This window comes from Triturus cristatus, chromosome 3_2, assembly GCF_964204655.1.
Source record: "Triturus cristatus chromosome 3_2, aTriCri1.1, whole genome shotgun sequence".
Classification (NCBI taxonomy): Eukaryota; Metazoa; Chordata; class Amphibia; order Caudata; family Salamandridae; genus Triturus; species Triturus cristatus.
Window position 1 is genome coordinate 7,036,052 of NC_140584.1, and position 24,860 is coordinate 7,060,911.

At 48.2% G+C, this 24,860-nt stretch overlaps 2 protein-coding genes across 3 annotated transcripts in view; one reads left to right on the forward strand and one right to left on the reverse strand.

Moving 5' to 3' along the window:
• Window positions 1-24,860, reverse strand: part of KIRREL3 (kirre like nephrin family adhesion molecule 3) — a 4,147,526-nt gene that overhangs the window by 1,613,868 nt on the left and 2,508,798 nt on the right. The gene's annotated exons all lie outside the window — the stretch shown is intronic.
• LOC146856673 (uncharacterized) overlaps window positions 1-24,860 on the forward strand; it is a 178,349-nt gene that overhangs the window by 127,194 nt on the left and 26,295 nt on the right. For both annotated transcript variants that reach the window (XM_085647176.1, XM_085647175.1), the window contains 4 exons: window positions 9,073-9,130; window positions 9,234-9,332; window positions 9,488-9,631; window positions 9,794-9,904. In XM_085647176.1, the coding sequence (XP_085503302.1) occupies window positions 9,112-9,130; window positions 9,234-9,332; window positions 9,488-9,631; window positions 9,794-9,861 (330 nt within the window). In that variant the 5' untranslated portion in view covers window positions 9,073-9,111 and the 3' untranslated portion in view covers window positions 9,862-9,904. The remainder of the gene's footprint in view (window positions 1-9,072; window positions 9,131-9,233; window positions 9,333-9,487; window positions 9,632-9,793; window positions 9,905-24,860) is intronic.

Genomic DNA, 24,860 nt, shown 5'->3' on the forward strand with positions numbered 1-24,860 from the left:
CTGCTGGGCTGATAGTGGGCCTTTGGGTTAGTATTCATGTTAATTGCAGCGCCTGTGTGCGCTCCAATTAACATGAATAATAGCTCAAAGGCCCACAATCAGCCCCGTAGCTGTGCACTGTTAAGAAAAGGAATGCAGCAAGTGTCACTTTGCTCGTGAACGTGAGCCCTCCCTAAACCCATAGCCATAGGAGAGACACTCACCTGCCGCTCCCTTGTGTTGTCGTTGTCTCCCGCAGCCAGGAAATGACTGTTCTTCCTGCTGCTCGCATTTTAAAAGCGGCTGCGCGAGCAGTCTCGTGGGATGTGCTGTGTGTGCGCTCTAAATACAGCACACTGAGTGCTTGGGGTGACTTCAGTGCGCACGCGCACCTTATTGGGAAAAGTGGTCATAAACTCGAGGGGAGACAGACCACAGTGCATACTTGGATGCTGGAAGTAATATGTACCTTAATTCTTGCCCAATGGTAGTTACTACTTAGTGGGTAGCTTTTCTTTAATATTTACGTTTTCTTTTGGTCTAATCACACTTGTTTTTATGGTCGACCTTGATTGTTACTAATGCTAAGTATTTCGAAATGTTAGGGATGTTTTGTGAGTTTCTTCTATGCTATTAGTTGAAGGTTTAGAATGTCAATGTGTAATATGGAATTTGGTCATGTGGAGGGGTTCTACATTGGTCATTTATTCAGTTTATTCTGTAAGCTTCCCTGGTCGGTTCGTGTGACATTTGGAGGAATAAATAACAGTAGTATACCAGGTATCCTTTGCTCATCATTCGTGTCCTTAAAGGTGACAGTTCGTGCATGTCTTCAAAAGTGACATTTCGTGCGCAAAAAATATGTGGACATGATATATGTGTGACAGCCCTAACAGGAGCTGACCTGGGGGTGTGGCACAGGGTTTGTGTCAGAGTGTGAGCATGTGTTGAAGGCGGTGTTAGGTTAGCAGGGCATTTAGGGTTATGTAAAGGAAAATGTGTCCCTAAATGTGTGCGCAAAAGTGACTTCATGTAAGAGGGAAATGTCTGGGCATGTTTTAAAAATGGTGACTGCAGTGCTGTGACAGATGTTGCCTGGGCAAGCTGAGCTGAAGCTGTGAATGAGCAGGCAGAAAACTAACCATTATGGGGCTGAAAAGGGGTGGGGTACAGCTGTAAAATGCTAGAGTGGGAAACCTTGTAAGCATCACAAGTCAGGACGTAAAAACAGAAGGACAAAAGGCCAGTTTCCCAGGCAGGTCTCTGGCATGTAGGTGTCAAAGTGATAAGGTGACAACAGTTGTGAGCAGAGCAAAGCTGAGAACAGGAAAACTAGCAGAGCCAGGCCCCAGACTTCCCAGTGCAGTTCTGAAAAATAGGATGATACAAGTCCTGTTATAAAATAACAAACCAATGCCCACCAGAAGGGTGTGAGAAGTGAAAAAACACCAAGCCGTGTGTAGAGCTAGTGATTCCCATGAGAAACACAGTAACATATGACCTGTTATAAATCAGACAGCCCCTAACACATAGGACAATGCTTGGAAGCCAAAAGCTCAAAACCTTGAAACTGATCCCAGATTCCCATGCGGGGCTTGGTATGATTAGCAGATGTCAAATGCTAAAGGTACACAAGACCAGAGAAGGGCTGCGAAGGAAAAAAACTAAACAGTGTAGTCCCAAACTCCCAATGAGCCTCAAATGGTGTAGCACACTCTGGTATGATAAATTTGTCACCCACAGCAAGTACGGTACTGGTCATGCGTCATGTCCCCATACTTCAGCCGGAGCCGTCCCTCCCAGGAGATGGATTTAAGCAGCTTTTACGGAGCTCAGGCAAGTTTAGCAGATGGCAAATGATAAAGGTGTAGCTAGCAAACAAGGCGACGTTCTGAAAAGGGGTCCTCCAATGACCACGCACTATCTGGTTTTAAACCCTACCCACCCTAAAGGGTGAAGGGCTTCTAATTAGCATGCCTTGACAAGTATAAAAAGCATACTATAGGTTTCAGCACACAGACATTCAAAAGCCCATTTGGAACTCTGTATTGGGGATTTGCAATGGTCCAGGCCCAGCCCAGGAATTTAAAGGGAATAATGGAGCAGAGCAACTTCTCACAGATTGATGCGGCATGCTACACGCTAATGGAGGTAAATAAATAGGGGGAGCGATGTGTTGTAGGCTTAGGTATTTATGGGCTTATTTAAAGTATTGGCGGGGAATGCATTTCAGGCGAACATGGGTGTATTTTTAAATAGTACTTCGCTCTATGTAGCATGGTGTTCATGTTGTTTTAATGAATGTTTAAAGAGTTGTGGTCTACTGATTAAGGTGAATAATGTTGGAAGTGTTGATGTGAAATGCGCTTGTCATTTTACGTTTTTAAAACGGTGCAAAGCACAAGGGGCGTGTATTTAAGGTGAACAATGTTGTCGTTTTAAAAAAGATACCAAGCGCTGTGTAGGATTGTGTTCACGATGTTTTGTTTATTTTTAAAACAAATTTTATTGTCAAATTGCACAGAAGAAGCAGGGCTCTGTACCCCAGAGGCCACTGCTGTATCAGTTTATACATTTGCAGGACAGCAACTGACCTTTTTGTAAAACAAAGCAACCTAAATATTTGACATTATCTGTTAGGATATCGGACCCTCCACCCCCAACTTACCCCCCCCCTCACCTCCCGAGTTGCGCAACGACCCCTGAGACCAGTCCACCATCTGATAATATAGGACTAAAGGAAATAATAAACCAGAAACCAGAACAGAAGTAGGAAAGTGCCAGTCTTAGCACGCACACATCCCAGGCTACAACCCCCCCCCCCCTGTTCCAGGCCCAACCTCCCCGTCCCTACCCTCATCTGCTGCGATCGGAGGCTCCAGCCACAAGCCCCTATAGTCCGCCCACCACTTCCATATTTTGTAGTGCTTACGCAGACATCCCCGGGCCACAAAGATTGGCTGTTCCAGCCCCATGCAGAAGTCAAGACCATTTTTCCAGGCGGCCACCAAGGGGGCCCGTGTATCCTTCCACCTCCTGGCTATATCACGTTTCGCCAATGTGAGGCCCAGCTGCATAAGATGCCATTTATAAACATTGCCCCCGATCCCTTCCATCACATGCAGCAGGGCGAACTGTGGTGTGCGTGGGAGTGTCCACCCTAAAACCTCCGATAGGCAGGAGAATACCCCCCACCAGAAACGATCCAGTGATGAACATTTCCAAACCGTGTGCAGGAATGTGCCCGCCACACCGGAGGCACTCCGGGGAGGCAATCAATCCCGCCCGCCACAGTCGAACCCTAGTAAAATAAACCCGGTGGAGGTACTTAAATTGAATGAGGCGGAGACGCATCGCTATGGCTGCTCCCCGGGGGGCGGCTAGGGCCTCCCTCCAGTCTTCTTACTCCAACATACCCACATCCTCCCCCCACACCCCCGTAACTTCTCAAGCCTAGGAGCACTGTGAGTGACCAGAGACTGATATATTCGCGAGATCTTCTTGGTCTCCAGATCCCCCATGAAAACCTTCGCCTCCAACGGGCTAAACTCGTATAGAGAGTCAAGGCCCTCCAGGCTGGGGGAAAGCGCATAGCGGAACTGGAGGTACCGATAGAACTGGGACCTGGGCATGCAAAATTCCACCTGTAGATATTGGAAGGACCTAAAGGACCCATGCCGTACGACATCCCCTAGGTGGAAATACCTATGGCATCCCATCCCCGAAAGCCCTGCAAGGCCGCTAGATCAGGCAGGCGTCCATTGTACCACAGAGGAGTTTCTCTAGTAAGGGTATTCCACCACCCCATTCGTCTTAGTGACTGCCGCCAAATTTGGAATACTACCTTTGTCACCGGTGGTAGCGTACCACGCAGCATGGCCGAGTAAAGAATCGTGTGAAGAGTGTGAGGCCCCATAAGGTGTCGCTCCAATGCATAGGCCGGGTCCCCCCTGTCCCCATACCACCACTCGTTAAGAACTAACAGGTGCGAGGCCTGGTAGTACGATAGATTATCTGAGGTCGCCAGACCTCCACAGTAAGTGGAGAGAAAGCACGTATGCAATGCCACACGCCCCCCCCCCCCAGGAACTGCCCCAGCACCGAATTCACCAGCCGGAACCATCTAGGCGCGATCGGGTACGGGTGATTCTGTAACTGGTATAGCAGGCGGGGAAGAGCAACCATTTTGAAGATTGTCGACCTGCCATAAATTGTTAAGGGCATGCGTGACCAGGTCTTAATTTCTGTACGAACGCGCTCCCAGACCGGTGCCAAGTTCCACTCCCAAGATATGGCCGGCACATCCGACAAGAATACACCCAGGTATTTGAGACCTCCCACCGCCACCTCTAGCACGAACGCCCACGTATCCACCCTCACCCGAGCTCCCAAGACCCACAGTGTCGACTTACGGGGGTTCATATACAGCCCAGTCGTATCCCCGAATATTTGCATGATCTCCAGGATTCGTGGCCCCGACCTATCCAATGCAGTTAGAAAAGGACATCATCCGCATACAATGCGATCCTGTCAGATAGGCCCAGAGCCCACTCAAATCCCGTAAGCTGTACGTCGATACGCACCCAGTCCGCCAATGGCTCCATGGCTAGGGCGAATAAATATGGCGACAGGGAGCACCCCTGTCTGGTGCCACGTCGGATAGGGAAGCTGGACAAGACCGCTCCTGCCACATGCACCGACGCTGTCAGATCGGTATAAAGGAGCATCATATATGACAAAAAACGGCCTATCCAGCTCCTCCTCTGATAGGGGGAGCTCCAGTTGTTGACGTGTCTCATTGGACACCGCTTTGGGCGGGAGGTCCACAATGAACTTGTCGACCGTAGCCTCCGGCAAGCACTCCCGAGGGGCGTATAGATCCGCATAATAGGTGGCGAAGCTCTCCGCTATGGCCTTAGGGTCTAATATCGGCGCCCCACCCTCATCTAGCACACCCGGAAGGACCTGGGGATGTAAAGCCCCCTGGCAGAGCAAATGTAGCATCTTACTCGACTTGTCGCCCCATTGACAGATTCTGCTACGCATTGCCAGCCAGACTTGACGGGCCTCGTCCATTAGGAGAGAGGCATAGGACTGCTGTGCCAGGAGTAGCTGTCGCACCACCGGCCCCTCACCCGCCTCCCGGCTCCGACGCTGAAGCGCTTGTACTTCCGCCTCAGCCAGGACCAACTCATCCCGGTGCTTTCTACGGGCCGCCACGCACCATGCTATGTCCACCCCACGTTGAGTGGGTTTCGGTGCCTCCCAAAGCGTCACGACACTGGAGACCGATCCCACATTGGCGATAAAGTAGTTCGCGATCGCCTCCCTCATGTTCCTCTTGTATTCAGCATTCTGCAAGTTCCATACTGAAAGGCGCCAATGGAAGGGTTGGCTTCCCTGCACAGCTGCAGCTCAACGAACACCGGAGAGGGGTCCGATAACCCTCGAGGAAGGATCCCAGTGGACACTACACTTGTTGCCGTCGCCCAGGGGACAAAAACATAGTCGATCCTAGAAAATGATTTATGGACCACCGAGAGGTACGTAAACTCCCTCCTGTCACCATGTGTGTCGCCAGGTGTCTACCCAATCAAGGCTTGTAACCAGAGAGTGCAATTTCGTGGAATGATTGCCGCCCAGGCCCCCACCAGCCCTGCTTCTGTCCCTGCCCATATCCACCACATCATTCCAATCTCCACCCACCACAGATGCCACGTCTGGCATGTCAGCACACAGGGAAAGTAGCCGCTCCACCAAAGACCACTGTAGAGGGGGGGAGGGGGCGTACACACAGCCCAACACAATAGGGTCCTCCCCAATAGTGCCCCGGAGAAATAGGTACCGCCCCTGCATATCCAGCCATTGTTGCGCATGCACGTATGGGACCCTGCGGTGTATTAGAATCGCTACTCCTCTGGAACCCTGCATGCACCCAGCGTGAAAGACCTGTTGGAAGCCATAGCGCTGCAGGCACAGGACCTTGGAGCCCATCAAATGGGTTTCCTGCAAAAAGAGGATGTCTGCTCCGGCCCTCTTAGCCTGACGCAGGACAGCCCCTCGCTTAATTTTATCCAGGACCCCGCGCACATTCCAACTAACAATGCGGAGGGTGCCCGGGGACACCTGAGCATCTACAACCCCACTAGCCATCCGGCAACAAGCAGTGGTGTAACACGGATAAGAGTTTCCGATGGTGTGTGTGAGTATTGTGGTGAACCCAGTGCGAAAGCGCAACTCATACCCCTAACCAAACCCCTTCCCCATAACAAACCCCCCCACCCCATACCTCAAAAACGCTGAAGTACCTGTCACGGCGGGGTTGGAGCCAAGCCCCCAACGGAGGGACACGGGCCGCCCCTGCCAATGGATCCCCAACTTACAGCCCATGTCGCCCAGGCCCACCCCCCACAAGCACTAGACAGGTGGGGATTCAGCCCTCCTAAGGGCTCCCTCCATACAGCTTAAATCAAACAGTCACACAGTCCAATTAGAGGAACATCTCGGCACCATCTTTTTCACAAAGATTAGGGATCCAGTGTCCGATGTTGGGAAGTAGGGTCTCCCCGGGAGGAAGCTCCGCAAGACAGAGAGCGCCTCTGGGATCGAGATCTTCTGTGCCCCCTCCGGCGCTGTCCTCGGGAATTTTTCAACGGGCCCTCACTCAAAGATGAATCTGATTGCAGCCCAGGCGGCGTATGCACCCGCACCCGCATGGTTTCATCTGTCCACTTGAAAACCTCCTCCTGGGAGTCAAAGAAGTGGGTGCAGGATTGGTAAACCACCCGCAGATGGGCCGGGAATAGAAAGGCATACGGGAGCTTGAGGTCCCTCAGTCTGGCTTTCGCCGCCATAAACAATTGGCGTTGCTGCTGCACGAGTCGTGTATAATCCGGGAACTCTAGGATACAGTGGTTATCATAGAGCAAAGGTTCTTTGGCCCGGGCCTGCTTCAGCACGGTATCACAGTCAAGGTAGTTCAAGAGTCTCGCAATCACCGGTCGTGGATGAGCCCCCACCGGTGGTTTCTGAATGAGCGCTCTGTGGGCCTGCTCCACGACAAAGCACCGGGACATGACATCCGGAGGGAGCCAGCTTTCCAGCCATTGTGTGAGGAAATGCTCCATATCACAATTCTCACACCCCTCCGGGAATCCAACAAAGCGCAGGTTGTTCTGCCGGGCCCGCCCCTCAGCATCCTCAGCCCGGAGCGCCAGGCCCTTCTGGATGGTTTCCATACTTGTCACCTTCTGCTTGAGGACCGAAACATCATCTTCCACCCCTGAGATGCGGGTCTCAGCCTCCGTGATGCGGAACACTGCATTCCGTAGATCCTGGCGTAGTAACATAACATCCGCGCCCACCGCAGCAATTTTGGCATCAAGCATGTCCCTGGATTGGGTGATTGCTGCATCAGAGCCGCATTGTCCGGTATGACCTCCTGGGGACTCCCCGTAGCACCGCCAGTCGCTCCTGGGCCGGTGAACTTGTCTATAGGCCATATTGTGTGGATCCACAGCCGCCCTTATCCCTTGTCATGGTGGCGTTCAATGGACACCCCGTGGATGCAGGCCAAGTTGGACTAAGCGCTGGCACAAGGACCCCTCAGCACAGGCACGCCACAAGCCGATCCGTCACCCGGTCCGATCCCGAGGAAGGAAGGCACCCCAGGTCCGGGGCCCGCAATCCACCAGTGGGGGCCACTACCAGCAAGTGGCCCCCCCGCCAACCATACAGACGTGGGCCAGCTGATTGCCAAATCCCAACTCCAGTCGATGCGTGGTGTACTCCGGATACATGAGGGATGTCTGTCGGGCTGGACGGTGCTAGCTGGCACAGAGCCCGCTTACCGACAGCGCTGCTCTGTGGGCTGTAAGGATCATTGTAGCCTCCACCGTAGGCCTCCTGCGTGGGTCCTGATTACGGCTGCATGACGAGGTGGGAACTTCTTCTCCATGTTTGCGTGGGCCGGGCACGACCCTTCCGTGATATCATCACAGGCACACCCCCGACATCACAGAGGGGAGGGCCCGGCCCTCGCAAACACAGAGAGGAAGTTCCCTGCAGGGATTGCTCCACTGTGGCTGTGCTTGAGGGGTTTACAACCCCAAGGGCCCCCAATAAAAAATATAAAAATGTATTTACAGCTACAGGGATCGTTTAGCAGAGTCCCTGTGGATTTTCTTTTCTTTTTTTTTTCCAATGGGGGCATATTTATATAACGCAAACTCAACCGAAGGTCTTGGAGCACTTTTAGGAGCCCTGGTTACGTTACACAAACACACATTCATTTTAGGTATGTATAGGGAGAATAAACGATATACCCCACAATCACAGGATGTTGAGCAGGGGGCGTTTCTTATGCTTTTGCACGCTCCTCCAGCCCTTTTAAAAACAACTGCCATGCAACATGTGTAGCAATTTTCAGGCAAAAAAATAACAAATAAATATTAAAAACATTTACAAGGTTGAGCATAAGTGAATGCCAAACAGTCTAGGAACGGCGCCATATGGTTTTAAAACCAGCTGCTGTCAAGCACCTTGCAACCAACAATTAAGCCTATATGCATGATGCATAACTTGTATAACAGGCAGCCCAGAGTGTGTGTATAATGCAAGCGTGGCGCGACTCATTGTGTATCAGCGAGATATCCTTTTGCTACTTGCAGTTTTATAAATTAAACCCCACAAATTTAGAGCCCTGAATTATGAAATGCCTGTAAATAACATCTCTGTGCATAACCATTGATATGCACAGAGGTTATGGTTGTACATACAGTGGGGCTTGTTTGTAAGAATCTGGAGTTCTTTTTAAAAAGTAAGCGTCATTGCAAGGGGTTGTTTTCAATTTTGAATTTGTTTCTCCAAACTCTAACAAGAGGGGTGTACCCGTGGGTTTGAATAGTTGTTCTTACAAATTGTGCACATGTGGCCTATGTAACATTTTCCTAGAAGATGTTTTAAGTATGCCCTAAGTAAGCATGCTTGTCTCTATGTAATAGGTATTTGTGTTTGCTAAGGTGAATGTAACAAACGGTAATGCAATGTTTATGAGCGCTAGTTTTAAAACAGCCATTTTTGATCTAACCCCAGCCACAGGCCCTCCCGGAATTAACTATCACAGACGAAGAAATGCGCGCCCTGCAGCCAGGTATATGTATTTAGAGTTGTATAGTTCTGAGTAGTTTTTGCACAAATGTGTCTCAGAAGCCCTGTTTTTCTAATGGTATTCTCATGTATGTATGATTTTATAGATTATGATACCGAACTACAAGTAGCTCTTGATGGTCTAGAAGGCTACCAGGAGGCTAAAGGCGCAGCGTTGAGTGTGCAAGATAACACCGTTCTTACAGGTAAATAAAAAAATGCCCATGTTCATTAAACTGTCTAAGACGTACGCGATGTTAGTTCAAAAACCACAGCGGTGAACTGTAGGAGGGCTCCTCAGAAGAGACTGCTAAGGCCTGGTTTATACTGTAAATGTGATTTTTTTTTTTTTTTTTTACAGGGTCAGCGGAGTCATGCACGGACAGCGGGGATGTGCAAGAGACTGCAGAGCCACGAAGTAAAGGAAGCCCTCTAAAAAGGAAAGCTTCAGCATCTAAAAAGGGATCAGGGACAAAGAAAGAAGCTGGGAAAAGACCTCTAACAGGTGTGTTTTTTCACAACAGGATGCGATCAAAAGTATCTCTCTGGGCTTTATTCTCTCAAGCAGAAAAGGCCATCGACATGTAGTACCCAATGTATAAAGGGGACGTTGGGTGTCTGTGGTTCCTTATTGTTTCTAATATATATATATTTTGTTACATTCTAGGAGCCGTACAAAAGAGCACTGGAGAAGATGCGTGTAAGGCTAAAGAGGTCTGCGACACCATTAAGTGACATCACAAAGACAGTCCAGATTACCGTGCCTGCAGCAAAATGTGTGAGTAGGCATGTACACCAGGACAAACTCTGTTCTTACTATACACACATATAACAGAGAACCGGCACAGCCATTAAATGTCAAATCAATCTCCCCTCCAACATGGTGAACACTCCTACAGGAATGTCTATTCTGCACCGGGAGGGGGAGAGCGGAGGAGGGTTTACAACCCCAGATACCGTAATGCCTGTTCTGTGTAAAAGCGGCACTGCTTATCTGAACCCTCTCCAGGGCTCAAAAGGGAATCTCATCTCGAATAAACCCTCCCTTAAGAAGAAGCAGAAGGACTCTGAGCCCCAACCTGGGCTTTTAAACCTCAAGAGGAAGAGGGCGGCCCCCGAGTCCCAAGCCGCTCCTTTAAAACTCGAGAAGATGAATCAGGTGCTCCCAGAATCCCAAACAATGCCTTTAAACCTCAAGAAGAATCCTGTGGTCCCTGAGCCCCAAACTACTCTTTTAGATCTCTCATTAAAAAAATGTTGTTACGCCGGGGAATGAACCCTCTACCCTTACGATCTCTAAGGGGCCAGTGGCTGTGACGCCGGTTGCAGAAGAGCTGTTGCAGCCCCAAGCCCTTAAAGTGAACCGCCTCTCGAAAATATCTTAAGAAGAAGCAAGGGGTCCCAGCGTTACAAGTAGAAACAGTAGAAGGGCTCTTAATCAAACCCATTACACCGCAGGACCCTAACCATCCTCTGAAGCCCTCTGTAGTTTCAAATAAACTAGCGGCACAGGTAGAGGAGCTCCCCCTAGACCAGCCGGGCTCAATGCCTGAAAATGCTCAACCCTTAGGAGCACCTTATACCGACATCAGAGGGTGTCTCAAGGCACTGACAGAGTTGGTAGACAGTATTGATAGACCCACCGAAGCAGTGCACAAGGGGCCTTCTAACACGTACAGTGGATATTGCATACGCCGGTTACACATTCACCCGACCCCATCCCCGACAATTCCTTCACCCCTAGGACCTTCGATTATTTCGATAGCCATTTACACTCCCCATGCCCTATGTCTCCTATTCCCCCTCCAGGAGCATAGAACCCAACCAGCCCCGTGTCCAGTGTAATCCCCACATCACCCCCATCAATATATGGCGATAAAAGTACGGTGGGGCGACTCTTCAAATCAGAGTTTGGAGGCCCTATATAGTGAGGACCTTTCCATGGCCGCCCCAGGGTGTTCGCACTGGGACCCTGTTTCTATTAACCCCCAGGACCCTCCGTTACAGAATGGTGTTGTGGAGGACGGTATGAGAATGGGCATTATACAACCAAGCAGGGTGTTCATCCCTAATCCACGGCAATATGATTCTGTAAACCCAAAAGAGGTACTAGGGGATCATGTGAAAGCTATACAGCTGGCGGTCAGAGCTAAAACGCCAAGCGAACGCCGCACCCTTAAAATTGGGGATGGGTGGTAGCGAGGACAGGGTCAAGATGGAGGCGCAGCAGAAGATACTGCAAATGGTTGACCGGTGTAAAAGGGTGATGCTCCAAACGTGTCAAGCAACTGTATCAGACATATGGTGTATACCGGCATGACTAGTCCTACGCAGACCCCTAAAGACCCCCCCATGCCCCAGGTATTATTAAAAGTACACACAAATCAAAATATAGCAGTGAGGGCCATACTGTACTGACAAAGTCCCTGCGCTTCTTACGTTTGCTCAGGTGTAAAAAGTACATAGAACCCCTCAATAGTATTACATTTTCATGATCAGCGCCTGAAGCACATACAGCAGCACCATACACCCGCCAATACATAAGTTCAGGACATAACATCCCGTGGGTCGGGTGTATGAAGGGGTAGAGCGGCAATACTCCAACACCCGGAACACACAAAAGGTCCGAGGGGTGGGTCTGTAGCAGAGGCCTCTATGAGCACGTCACACCCAGGTACAAACCATGCCGTTCAGAAGGCTACCTAGAAAAGCATGGGCCGTAAAAAGCAAAAGTGGGCTAAGAGCAATAAGCAGCTCAGTCTTTTAATAAGTAAACTACAGAAAGCCAGAATATGCACTACACAGCGGCTTAAAAAGCCCCACAGAGCCCGTGCTAAGCCAGAATCCCCAAAGTGATACAACAGCGAACTCTGCAACAAGTCCAATTCCTCAAGATGAGGATTCAGAGGACGTCTTTTTAGAGAGTGTTAAAAGCTACAGTCGTACTGTAGAGAGATTTAACGCTACAGAACACTACGAGGAGTTTAGGTTTGTTAACCATCACCAGATAAGGTCCTCCGATCATGGGCTTTTAGCCATATATCAGGCTGTGCAAACACTCATAGAAAGGTTGTTACGCGATGTGGGTCCTAATGATTTTTTCCAACTACGCTTCCAGGGGCAGGGTTTTGACAGTCCTTTGTTCACCAAACTAAGGTCCTGAGCTGTGTTTGACGCCGTGGAATTTTTAGAAAACCTATTGAGGCTTTTACAGAGTAAGGCTCAACTAGTCGCCTATGGCACTTTCAGAGTCATAGCCCTCATTGTATGGGGTCGGGAGGGGGGTGTTTCCAGGCATTTAAAGATCATACTATTCAGCAAGATAATTGGTAAGAAACAACGTTGGCTGGTCAACTTTAACAACGGAGCAGTCAACACATGTCTGGCGGGCAGCATCGTGGGGTGGTTGATGGGGCGCAACACCACCGACGCTGTCATCATGTCTAGAGCGGCTGAAGCACATGAGGTTCTTGAAATACCTCCAGACAGCATGGTGGGCTTTGGCGACATAGGTCTTTTTGAGAACTATTTAGCCGCTACGGTAAATGTTCTTTATCACAACAGTTCTTGGAAGTACTTTACAACCAGGGAACGTGTGAAAAAAAAGACCGTATATGTCCTTCACCACGAAAATCACTTTTTTACGGTATCTTGAACCTTAAAAATGTTCTCGGAGTCAAGTACGTGTGCACACATTGCGACCACATATACAACACAAAGGCACATCATCAGTGTGAAATGCACTGTGAGATGTTAGAGGGACGGTTCCATCATAGACGTCGTGCTGAAGGTGAGTTGTCACAACTGCTTCCCTAAAATGGATTGCTTTGAGTGTGGTCAGTATGAGGCAGCAGATCACAAGTGCAAAGGTATGAAATGCCCAAGGTGTCGGACTCCTTTTAGGGCAGGAACCAATCACCATTGCTACATGGTTAAGGGCAGACCACAGACCAAAACCAAAGACTACATAGTGTTTGATATAGAGTGCACACAAGAGACGGGGGTACACCAACCTAACTATTTTCACCCACCATCTAACTTCCGATGACAGCAGGGAGTTTGAAAGCCGCTCGCGCGTGGCTGACTTCCTTAGCACGTTCTTTAAAAAAAAATTCAAAGGGAATACCATGCTAGCCCATAACTCAAAAGCATACGACTCATTCTTTATTTTACAAAATATGATTTGTGAAAAGGTACAAGTAAAACTCATCACTCAGGGTTCTAAGCTGATGTTGTTAACGGCTGGACAGTTACAAATATGGATCATATACACCCTGAATTTTTACTGCCCATGAAATTGAGCAAGCTGCCAAAAGCCTTTGGTTTCCCAGGGTGTAAAGGTTATTTTCCACACTTTTTTAACACCTGGGCGAACCAGGATTATGTGGGGCCCATGCTGCCTCTGGCAGCTACGGGGTTCAATGTATGATGCCTGCCGAGAAAGAGAGCTTTCTACAATGATACTCTGAAAACTGTGAGAAGGAGTTTCATTTTCAGAGTTGAAAGCTTATTGTCAGGATGATGTACTGATCCTGCAAAAAACCTGCAACCTCTTTGGAGATGTTGTGGTGTCTATGAGTAGGGGAGTAAGGGTTTTGAATCCCAAGACCCTCAAATGACAAAGACAGTCGAATACATAGGCCCTTTCCAAAACATCACTTTGGCCTCCATGTGTATGTCCATCTACAAACACGTTTCTAAGACCAAAAAGTATCAGTCTAGTACCGCCAGACCTCTATAACGGTAAACAGAAACATCCCTCTATCCAATGGCACATGTACGTCTCTGAGAAGGAAGACATACATATTCAAAACGCCTTACAGGGGGGCGAATACCGCCTGGGTCCCTATTACCTGGACAGGTACGCCGTGATTAACGAGGTGCCGACTGCTTTTTTATACAACGGGTGTTTTTACCATGGTTGTCCTCAGTGTTACAAACCCCACGAGTTTAACAAATTGCTGGGTGCCAAATTTGAGCACTTACACAGACGTACTCTGATGAAGGCCCAATATGTTGAAAAATGTGGCTTTGCTATGAGAACCCTATGGGAGCAGGAGTTGCTAGATAAGCTAACATCCGACACAGAGCTCTGCTCTTTCCTTCAGAGTCATGATTTACCACAACCTCTGGAGCCCCGCAACGCCTTATTCAGGGGTCGTACAAATGCTATACAACTGTAGAGGGCCGTTGGTGAGGGTGAGAAAATACATTACTACGATTTCACCAGTCTGTACCCATTTGTGAACGAAATGAAGATATACCCCTTAGGGCACCCCACCTTCATATTTAGAGACTTTAAGCCCCTTTCCGAATACTTTGGGCTAGTCAAATGTGAACTCTATCCTCCAAGACAACTTTACTTTCCAGTGTTACCATACAGAGTCGATGGTAAACTGATGTTCCCCCTCTGTCGAACATATGCAGTGTTTAAAGAGGTTGGCGGGTGTAGACACACTGATGAACAAAGGATGCTCACAAGGACCTGGTCTTGCATCGAGGTGCAAGCTGCCTTAGAGAAGGCTACCGGCTCGGGAGAGTACACTAAGTGTGGCATTTTAAGAGGACCACGACACAGCTCTTTGCCCCCTACATTAATTTGTTTCTCAGAGACAAACAGGAGGCCTCAGGGTATCCCGAATGGTGTACTAGTCAGGCTACTAAGCGGAAATACATCGACTACTACGCTCACGAGGGTATACGTTTACGCCCCCATTTGATAGATGTCAGCCCTGCCCGCCGACAGTTAGCTAAACTCTGCCTCAACTCCTTATGGGGAAAATTCGCACAGCGTACAAACCTGTCAAACACGGCCTAAATAACAGATCCTAACAAGCTGTTTATGTACCTTTTTGCCCCTTGTTACGAGGTGTCCAGCTGAGAGTTTATCGATGATGAGACAGCTGCTGTGTGTTGGAAATACACAAAAGAGTACCCCACAACGTGTAACAACATAAACATCTTCATAGCATGTTTCACGACCGCACACGCCCGTCTAGAGCTTTACGGGGTTATGGATAAACTCCAGGACCGCTGTTTGTATCATGATACCAACTCTGTGATTTTTCTGAGTAAACTGGGGGTGAAAACCCTCCGCTTCGGGATTATCGGGGTAATCTAACCAGCCAAATCAATAAGGATGAAGATATAATAGAATTCACCTCCTCTGGACCTAAGACCTACTTGTACAAAACAAACAACAACAAAGTATGCATGAAGGTCAAAGGTATAACGTTAAATGTCAGCAACACCCTAAAAATCAATTTTGACAGCCTGAAGGATCTGGTGCAAGAATACTATGCATCGCATGACTGTGCGAATGATAAAACCATAGTTGTGAATCAGCCCTGCATAGTCAGATCCAAAAAGAAGTGGGAAATTACAAACCAACCCTTACATTTTCGACAAAAGGGTCCTGACTGCTGACTATAAAACACTGCCGTACGACTATTAGACACATTGGAGAGGGCGCTGCTGCACTATGGACACCCGATTATAATATCAGTTCTCCTGCGTTTTAGCAGGTCCCTCAAACTGCGATAAAAGCTACTTTATAAAAAAGCTCTTAGAAAATGCTGCAGGTGTTTTATCCCAAACACCTAATAACATTGTGTGGCTTTATTCATGCTGGCAAGATCTTTATAACGACCTGTCCCGTAGTTTCCCAAGTATCAGATTTATAAAAGGCATCCCTGATAATCTCAACGATGATGAGCTGCTGCCACCGACCTTTGTACAAATGGTAATGGTTGATGACCTTATGAGTGAAGGTGGGGTTCATCCCGAGCTAGAGCAAGCTTTTACTCAATATTCCCATCATCGCAATCTAAGCATATCCTACATTGTGCAGAACTTGTTTTATAAGGGTAAGAACAGTCGCTCTATAGCTCTCAACTCCTCATACCGTGTTTTATTAAAATAAAACCTGTGACAAACAACAAATTTCCGTCATAGCTAAACAGATGTACCCGGAAAACACACACTTCTTCATGAAGGCCTTTAATGATGCTACACCAAAACCCCATGGCTACCTGTTGGTCGACTTAAAAATAATATTCTAGAAGACTACCGACTGAGTTCTGATATTTTTCCCCCTGATCTCTCGGTCGCTTCACCGCTAAGACCAAGTCCCAAGCCTATAAAAATCTGCGCTGAAGACTTTTAGAGACATTTGCAGTCCTGCCCTTATAATACAAGGTGTTGACCATGTCTGATCGCCTACGCGCAATGTAGCTCTCCTGAAAATACTGGTTACAGCCAGTCCCCAACACAGAAAGGCCATCCTCTGCGCTGCTTCTGACGATTTAGTGGCGGCCATTTCAGAAATAGCCCTAATCTCCTTAAAAGGTAACGTCCCTATATCAAAGAGTCAGTTACAGGTGCTGAAGAAGAAGCAACATCTTATCAAGGAGCTCAGTAACAAAAGGGCCTCATTCATTACCAAGAAGAAAATGGTGAAACAGTCTGGGGCTTTTATAGGCTCTTTGTTGGGCATAGCTATACCCATAATTACAAGCCTCCTCTCGAGACATTGATGGAGCATGTCACAAAGATGTATTTGGTTCCTAGACAACAGTTGGAGCAGATGGGCTCTTCTGCGGACAATGCCTGGCATATACGGTGAAATGAGACTCTACGACTGGATGCTGAAATTAAAGACAGTTTGAACCGGACAGATCTAAGCCCGTACGACAAAGCTAACCTTTACACCGGCACCCTTAAAAAAATGTTAAACTACTACAAGCAGTGCGTTAGAAATGGGATTTCTGGCTGGCTAGGGCTTGCGCCTAAGCCAGGCCGAAACCACCACTCTAGTCAGGGCAAGGGAGTTACTCGCCGAAGATAACCCCTGCTCACCCCCTTGGTAGCTTGGCATGAGCAGTCAGGCGTATCTCAGAGGCAATGTGTAAAGCGTTTGCGCAACACCCACACAAAAAACAACATACTATGCACACCACAAAAGGAACTCCACACAAGGTTATATCAAAAATAGCCTTTGTATTATCATAAAACACATTAGAATAGTAATCACACAATATACACTGTGCCAACTGGCACTAGGAAATATTTACAGGGGATTATATACACATGACAGAGCCACTTGCACCCCTGTCAGAACCATCCCAAAGTGAACTTAGTAAATGTAGAACATATAATAAGTGTAGAACACAACCAGTAATTACTGGCAAACACTGTACTCAGCATCATCCTGTAACACAAACCATATTATGCACAGTATCACCTCAGGCGTAAAATACATTATGCGCCAACCTCATAAGCCTAAACACATTAGACCATAACCTCCTAAGCATAACTCCCATTAGGCATAAATCACGGTAGAGAATAACTTCACAAGCATAAACCACAGTATGCAAAACTTCATACACATAAGCCACATTAGAGGCATAAAATAGGGTGCATAAATCACACTACATGAATGAATGTCCATAATGTCAGGGTGGCTGCCAATGCAGCAAAATCCACGTGCGCAATTGCGCTGGGGCAAAGGAGTGTATCTCACGCCTATCTCATTCAAAATGCCCCCAAAGAAATGTTGGCCTAAAAGTTGCAGCTGCCGCTAATTGCCGTGCAGCTTTGAAAGTACTGGGGCCACTGGCACTCACTGTGCCCTCAAAATAAATGTGCAAAATGTTGCAGCTGCCCGTGCTGGTGTGGCGCAGCTGGGGATAACAAAGAGGCCCTGCTCTGGGGCTCTATAAACAAATCTGCGCAACGCTCCAGCTGCCCACTAACTGCGAGGCAGCTGTGAACACAAATAGGGGCACTGGCACTTCTGTGCCCTCTGGAACATGGATAATGCCCTGTGTGAGCCCCCCTCTGGGACTCTGTAAAACGATGTGGCCAAGCGTTTCAGCTGCCGCTACGGCAGTGCAGCTGTGAGCCCCCATAAAAGAAGCGCTGGCACTATGGTGCCCTTGGGACCCCCCCACTGGGCACCTAAAAACCACTGTGGCCACGTTGGACGGCCTGCTCTCTGGCGGGTCCGCTCAGATCACCAAAGCACCAACCATTTGCCTCGAAAGTAACCACAACACTCAGGCGGCGGCCCCACTCACCGGGTCTGCAGGCTCTCTGGCGGGACTCCTCCGGGCTCTCTTAGGACTCTGGAGCGGGTGCAGTCTCCTGCAGGGCTCTCTCTGCTCATGAGAGCTCAGCCTTGAGTTCCGCCAGCTTCCAGCTTCCTCTGGGGCACCGGGGCTCCTTATCGCCATCACCGCGGGGCTCTCCCCACTCACGGGAGCCCCGCACAGACTTCCGGCCATATGCTGCAGGCCCCGCCCACAGTCAGGCGGGCGCGCTGGCTTCCGTGTCGCGCTGACAGCGGCCCGGCGGCTTGTCTTCATCGGGTTGCGGCGGTGATATGCGGGATCAGCTCCCGCTTCAATTAAAGAGAATTGCGGGGTGGGCACCCGCTCCCATTCACAGCACAAAGCAGGGTGGGCACCCGCATATTAATAAGAGCACAGATGCAGGGTGGGCACCCGCCAGCAACACCATAAGTGGCAGAAACGCGGGGTGGGCACTCGCTGTTGAAAATGCATAAAGCGGGGTAGGCTCCTGCTCTGTTGGGCTAAAATATGGGGGAATTCCCACTTCTGGATTCCCTCTGCTTAGTAGCAGCTCAATGCTGCAAATTGTAACAAGATGCTCCTCTCGTCCTGGAGCAAAGGAATAAAGCTGCAGCGCTCCTCTTCAGGATGAAAGTAAAGCACCTACAAGGCGCTAAGTACAAAGCCCATGGCAAAGTTCTAGGAGCATAGTTGGGCCCAGGGAGGCCAGCACACAGGGCCCTCCAGCAGGGAGGCAAGCCCCTGTGGTGGTTCCTCCTGGGGCCCCAGCAGCAGCAAGCCCCAGCAAGTCGGGACAGCACCCAAGCACCAAACACCACATGGGGTCACAGCCCCTATATTTATACCAGGCATTCCTTTGTCTGTACTACAGGGCATAAGGGAACCAGATGCAACTGGTGCAGGGGTGATTTGGAGCACTCTGTTTTCCAAGCTCCTCTTCGTCAGGTGGGGGCTAGGTGATCAGACACACCATAGGGGGCGGAGCTAGCTCCTGGAGCCACACACACCTCCCAGTCCCTGTAACTCACAAGCCAGACATGCAATTCACATCAGGCAGGCAGACACATAGCACACAGAAATGCCAACTTCTAAAAGTGGCATTTTCCAAATAGTCATAATAAATCTACACACACAATTGTGCATTTATTACAATTCCATACATACTAAACTCGAACTCTCTGCTCCTCCCATCCCAGGAATTACCACTGACACACTTATCGGGAATTCCTAATGCATTCCTATGGGAGGGCAGGCCAACCTTACCAAATGTAACACAGAGAGCGCATGCACTTTACACTGGACCACAGTGCAAAAGTGCCCAGAGGCCTAAAACCACCAACACCATGTCACAGAAAAGGCTAGGGGAAGGCAAAAAGTTTAGCGATGAATCTGCCAAAAAGGGCCAAGTCCAACACAGTGGAATACCGAAAAAAATAAGCTAACTCTATATGCCCCTGACTCTGAACAACCAGCAGCGCCATAGACTGCTCCGCAACCCCAGCAGCCGCATCCGGCCCTTGCACCGACCCCAGATATCTTTGTAGACGACCTCTTAAAAAATATAAGTCAGAGGCACAGTGGGCCCGCGCAAATGTTGATGAGTAAACTTGCAGCTTCTAATGACCTAACAACGTGGAATGAATGAGGCGAGTTTCTCTACAAGGGGCAGCCAGTTGTTGGGTCACACATGTACGATCTAGTCAAAGGTCTCACGCACCCCAAAATCCTAACGCCGCAAAATGCTCCGCGAGGTTGTGATCAGTTTCTGCGAGCCGCTGCTGAACTCAGCATCCCTTCTACACTCGTGGGTAATAATGACCACCGCCGTTTGCTTGAAAGTTTGAAGGCGCCCCTCCCACCCTCGCCGGCCTCCTCTAATGTTCCACGGCTATCCCCCTTGTAGAGCATGCCGGCTGAGCCAGTACAATGAAAAAAGCCTCTGCTAAAACCCCACACTTGGATTACGCCCTAATGCTTCTACAGACTTTCTGAATAATTGTGTCTATTATGTGTATGTATAGCTATGTCTGATTTTTTTTTTCCCATATATTTCTTTAGTAAAGGTTGTCAACGTAATGCACACCCTACATAACTGTTTGTAATAAACACTTTTATAACTTTTCATCCTGTCTCAGTCGTCTTTTAAAACATTTTTAATTATGGTGCATGTGTAAGCATTAAATACCGAGTCCAAATGCATGTTTTAAAAATGCCTTTATTTTAGACGTTCATCATTAAGCACACACAAGTTACACGGCCTTACAATTTTGACAAATGCTATATCCTGTTTTCACAGGTCTGACCGAGGCCCTTGTGTTTTCTTTTACATATTTCAAAACTAGACGGTCATTGCTAACAAGGTCACTCGAATATTCATTTAAGAAATTTCTAAATGGTACACCCTCCGACATTTTACTGATAGAATAAATACAGTGTTCCCCGCATGTGATGGCTAACGAATCCTGGACCCTCAACTTGTTATACTCCACCCGCGCTGCAGCTTTTTTCACAAACTTGAATATGGGTTGTGTATAGATACTGTGCTCGGGGAACTCAGCTGTACTGTCAAACACTGTAACCATGTCACTATCTATAAATACGGCCGCCCAGTGTGTTCCACCCTTGTAATGAGGATCCTGTGTTAAAGACTAGGGTACGTGGTCTTTCAGCCCCTATTTCGACTGGTAACCCATCGCTAGGGACAACACCTAAAGTATTTCCTAGCGTAAATATGCCTGCTTAAGAAGTCCCGTATCTGCACAGTGTCCATTTTACAAATGCTTTAAAGATAGTCAAACAAAATATGTCTGGCGTGGTTGATCTGAATGACGCTGTCGAATACCGAGAATACGACTATGTTCACATTCACAGGCAATGGATTACTAAATCGTATTTCAGCTTTTAGATTTCCGTTTTTGACCAGGTTTACTGATCGCCGTCTTCCATGTCGGGAGTCAGGTCGAATAAGAACAGCGTGTATCTGGCCCCATAGCCTTCTCTTGACACGACTACTCCGCAGTCCCGTAAGTGCTTTCCTGTTATCGAAACCAGCCCCTGATATTCCCTGATAAAGTTGGAAGTTATAAAAAAAAAGGGGTTTGCAGGAATCACAGTACCCTCGTGGAACAGAGCTGCGTAGTTGATGTTGTAGTGCTTAAAATTGAAGGGATTTGAGGCATAGAGGCTGCTAAAAGCTGTATTGTCCACAAAACCAATGATTATAAGCTTGGGTAGTTGGCCCAGAAGTAAATTCTGTTGCTGAGTTAATCGGGTACCAGCTGGGATGCTGAATACCTTTAAAGCTACTCTTTCCACCGCGTACTTGGAGTTTGATATTTGCAAAGCGTCGGCGTGAGCTAATCTGACTCTTGGGGACAATTTCACCCTCTTTACAAAGAGACTCGCTGATAGTATGTCCAGCTTGTACTGGTCCGCATCCCCACTGATGAGACAGAATGAGTCCTTGTTGCGGGTGAGCTTGATCTTAAGATCAATTCCATTGATGAGCAGTTTATCTTGGAAGAAGAGGTCTGAATGTGTGCTGCCCAGGAGGTTAAAGTGGCAACTGCCTGCTGCAAAACTTGCTCTTTTTACAAAACCCTGATTGTCACCTTCCAGACCCGTGTCTTCAAAGTGCCCGTATGTGCCCTTGTAGAAGAACCCCGCTGAAAGCTGCGTGTCAAGGGCGTCGCTAATGTAATTGAGAATGCTCTCCAGGTAGGCCCTGTAGGCGTACATGTTATCGCTCTGTTTGATACGTTCGCCCAGGGCAATGTCCACCTGATTAAACATGATTGCGAGGGGGTGACAGTCGCCACTTTAGCTGTTGCTGCTATATCGGTACCATCCGCTTTTATGATTTTACACACAAGATGCAGCATTGTGTTGTTGAGATCAAAATACATATATGTGGAACCCGATACAAAAAACTCTATAGGGGCTAGAGACTGCAAAGCAGCTATAGGTGATACCTCCTTGAAGAAGCTGTTTTCGATGCTTGTCTGCGTGGGCTTTAGAGTAAACAAGTTTAACTCTGATTTGGTGCACTCGCCCGATGCACAATGTACGAAGGCCATGCTTCAGGTTACCACACTTTAAAAAATATTTACTTTAGAGGCGGTTCTCTTCTTCTTCGAAGCTCTCTTCCGTCTTGGAGTTTTTCTTTTCTGAGTGCGCTTTGAAGAACTCCTCCTTTTTCTATGGGGGCAGGAGGTCCGCTGCGTCTTGAAGCTCGGCGCTTCCTTTTAACACTTGCCCGCGGCTTGTACACCAAACCCACGCATTCTTGCGGTTGTTTGTTCATGCGCTCGGCAACCGCCGAAGTAACAGAGCCAATCACATCCTGGGCAATGTTCGTTGCCGCCGCCTTAACATACGGTTTTGCAATTTCTCAAGAAGGGCATAGCTCTTCTAAACAGACTGCAGAAGAAACCCCCTAGACCAGCCCCGTACATAACCGGTGACCCTTGAAAGTACGGAGGGCCTCCATATCCTGCCTGGTTTCGGTAAGAGTCCCTGTAATTACGGGTCCCCGTATGATTTCACAACCACCATGAAGCTGCTTAATAGCCTTTGTCGCGTCTTGGCCTTAAATGAAGCTTAACAATAACTTTCCCGTATTTAAAGGACACCGGCACGGACTGATCATCGAAGATCATAATTGAAATAGTGTCATAATGGTTTTTAGAAACTGCGACATAGTCAGGTTTGTTGAATTGAATATTGACCATCATATTATTTTTGCACTGTACATGGACCCATCTTAACAGCGGCGACTAACTGTGAGAAAGTGGCTCTGTATATACTGTTCCCAAATAGGTACAGTGTGTACAGAGTCCACAGTCCCCAGAGGTTTGGCAGAGGCTAAAGTTAGATAAAACCTTACTCTCTGAAGTGGTAGCTTGGTCGAGCAGTAAGGCAGTATCAGAGGACAGTGTATTTGTTGTACACACTCAGTCAGCAAATGGTCTCACACACTCAATAACTGAACTCTAGGCCAATGGTTTATATAAAAATATATGTTTGTTTTTATTTTAGAACCAACAATAGGTATTAAAATATACTTTCTCAGAATGAGATGCTTTAGGTAAATACTTTTGCAATATGCAATTGACTTTTGTAAATACTGGTTACAGGTTGTTGCAATAGGCAGCACAATTTCAAACACAATAATGCATTGAGCTCAATGGAAGTTTTAAGTTATTTGCAATAGATTACTTTCAGGATTACTTTTGTAACTCCAGGACTGGATCCTAGATTCAGTCCTGGGACAGTTCTTAGAAACAAGTGATAAGTCGACTTAGTTACTGTTGTGATTTTTAGGCAATATTTTGCTATTTTAAAAGTTGACACTTAGAAGAAATTTAACAGAAAACAGTCAATGATTCCCTATGGGAGAAAATTCAAGTTGCAGGTGAAGTATGTTATCGTTACTTTTGTAATCCAGTACTGGGCTCCTAGACTCAGTACTGGGACCTCTATCTAAAACAGGTAAGTAATTACGTTTTCTCAGTTGGTACGATTTTTAAAGAATATATGTAGTTTGCAAAAATCGACACACAAGAAATTTCACAGAAAAACAGTCAATGATTTCCTATGGAAGAAAATTGAGTTAATGGTAAGTACGGTTGTGAATATTTTTCAGGGTCAGTGCTGGGCACCAAGATCCAGCACTGGGATCTCTCCTAATAGCAGGTGAGTATTTTCGTTTTCATTACTCGGTTGATTTTAGGTGAATATTTTAAGTTTTAGAAACTCCACACTTAGATGGAATTACAGAAGAAAAATTTCAGAAGAAACCAGTCAGTGTTACCCTATGGAGGAAAATTGGGTTATCGGCTTTTGGGTAAGTACTGGAATGGCAGAGTTAAGGTTCTGGGCACAGACTCAGGGGTCTCCCAGGGCCAGGTAAGTACAGTGGTCACACCCTCAGCGGCACAGGGGCAGCCGGGTGCAGAGTGAGTTAGGCCCAATGTTATCCTATGGGAGGCAGGGGGGCCTTGGTTGGTGGCTGCTGACTAGCAGGCCACGTGGCTGTGGGAGCTGGGCTCCTGGTCACTTGCTCAGGGCAAATGGGGAAGTAGATAGGTGTAGAAGTTACACTGCCAGGGCCACTCGGTCGGCTGGGTGCAGGGTGCTTTTGAGCCTTCGGGCGCTCAATGGATTTCAATGGGAAAGCTCCTGGTTGAAAAAGGCTGCAAGCTCGGGGACAAAGGTTCTTTAGGTGCCACCACCACTTCGCGAGGTAAGTTGGGTAGTTGGAGGATAGGTAGGTACCCAGGATTTGGGTACAGGGGGCCGCAGGGCGCCGGGTGCAGGGGTGCCTTTTGGTGTCGGGAAATCTTACCCTCCGTTGATCACGGTTGGGGGGGGGGGGGTACCTGGTTCTGAGGCTGCAGGCATAGTCAGGAGCGTCGAGGTGAGTCCTTGAGTGCCAGATTCGGGGTCACAGTCGCCGGGAGGGACGTCCTCTGGGTCTTTGTTCATTCCGGCACAGGCCAGGCTTGGCGGGTGCAGAGTGTGCAGGGTTTGCGGTTCCGGGCTGATTGCAGAGGTCAGAAGCTGGTTTTGAGCAGAGCCTCTGCTCATGGGAGTCCCAGGTGCTTAGAGCCAAAAGGTAGCCAGGTCCTCCAGGGTTTGTGA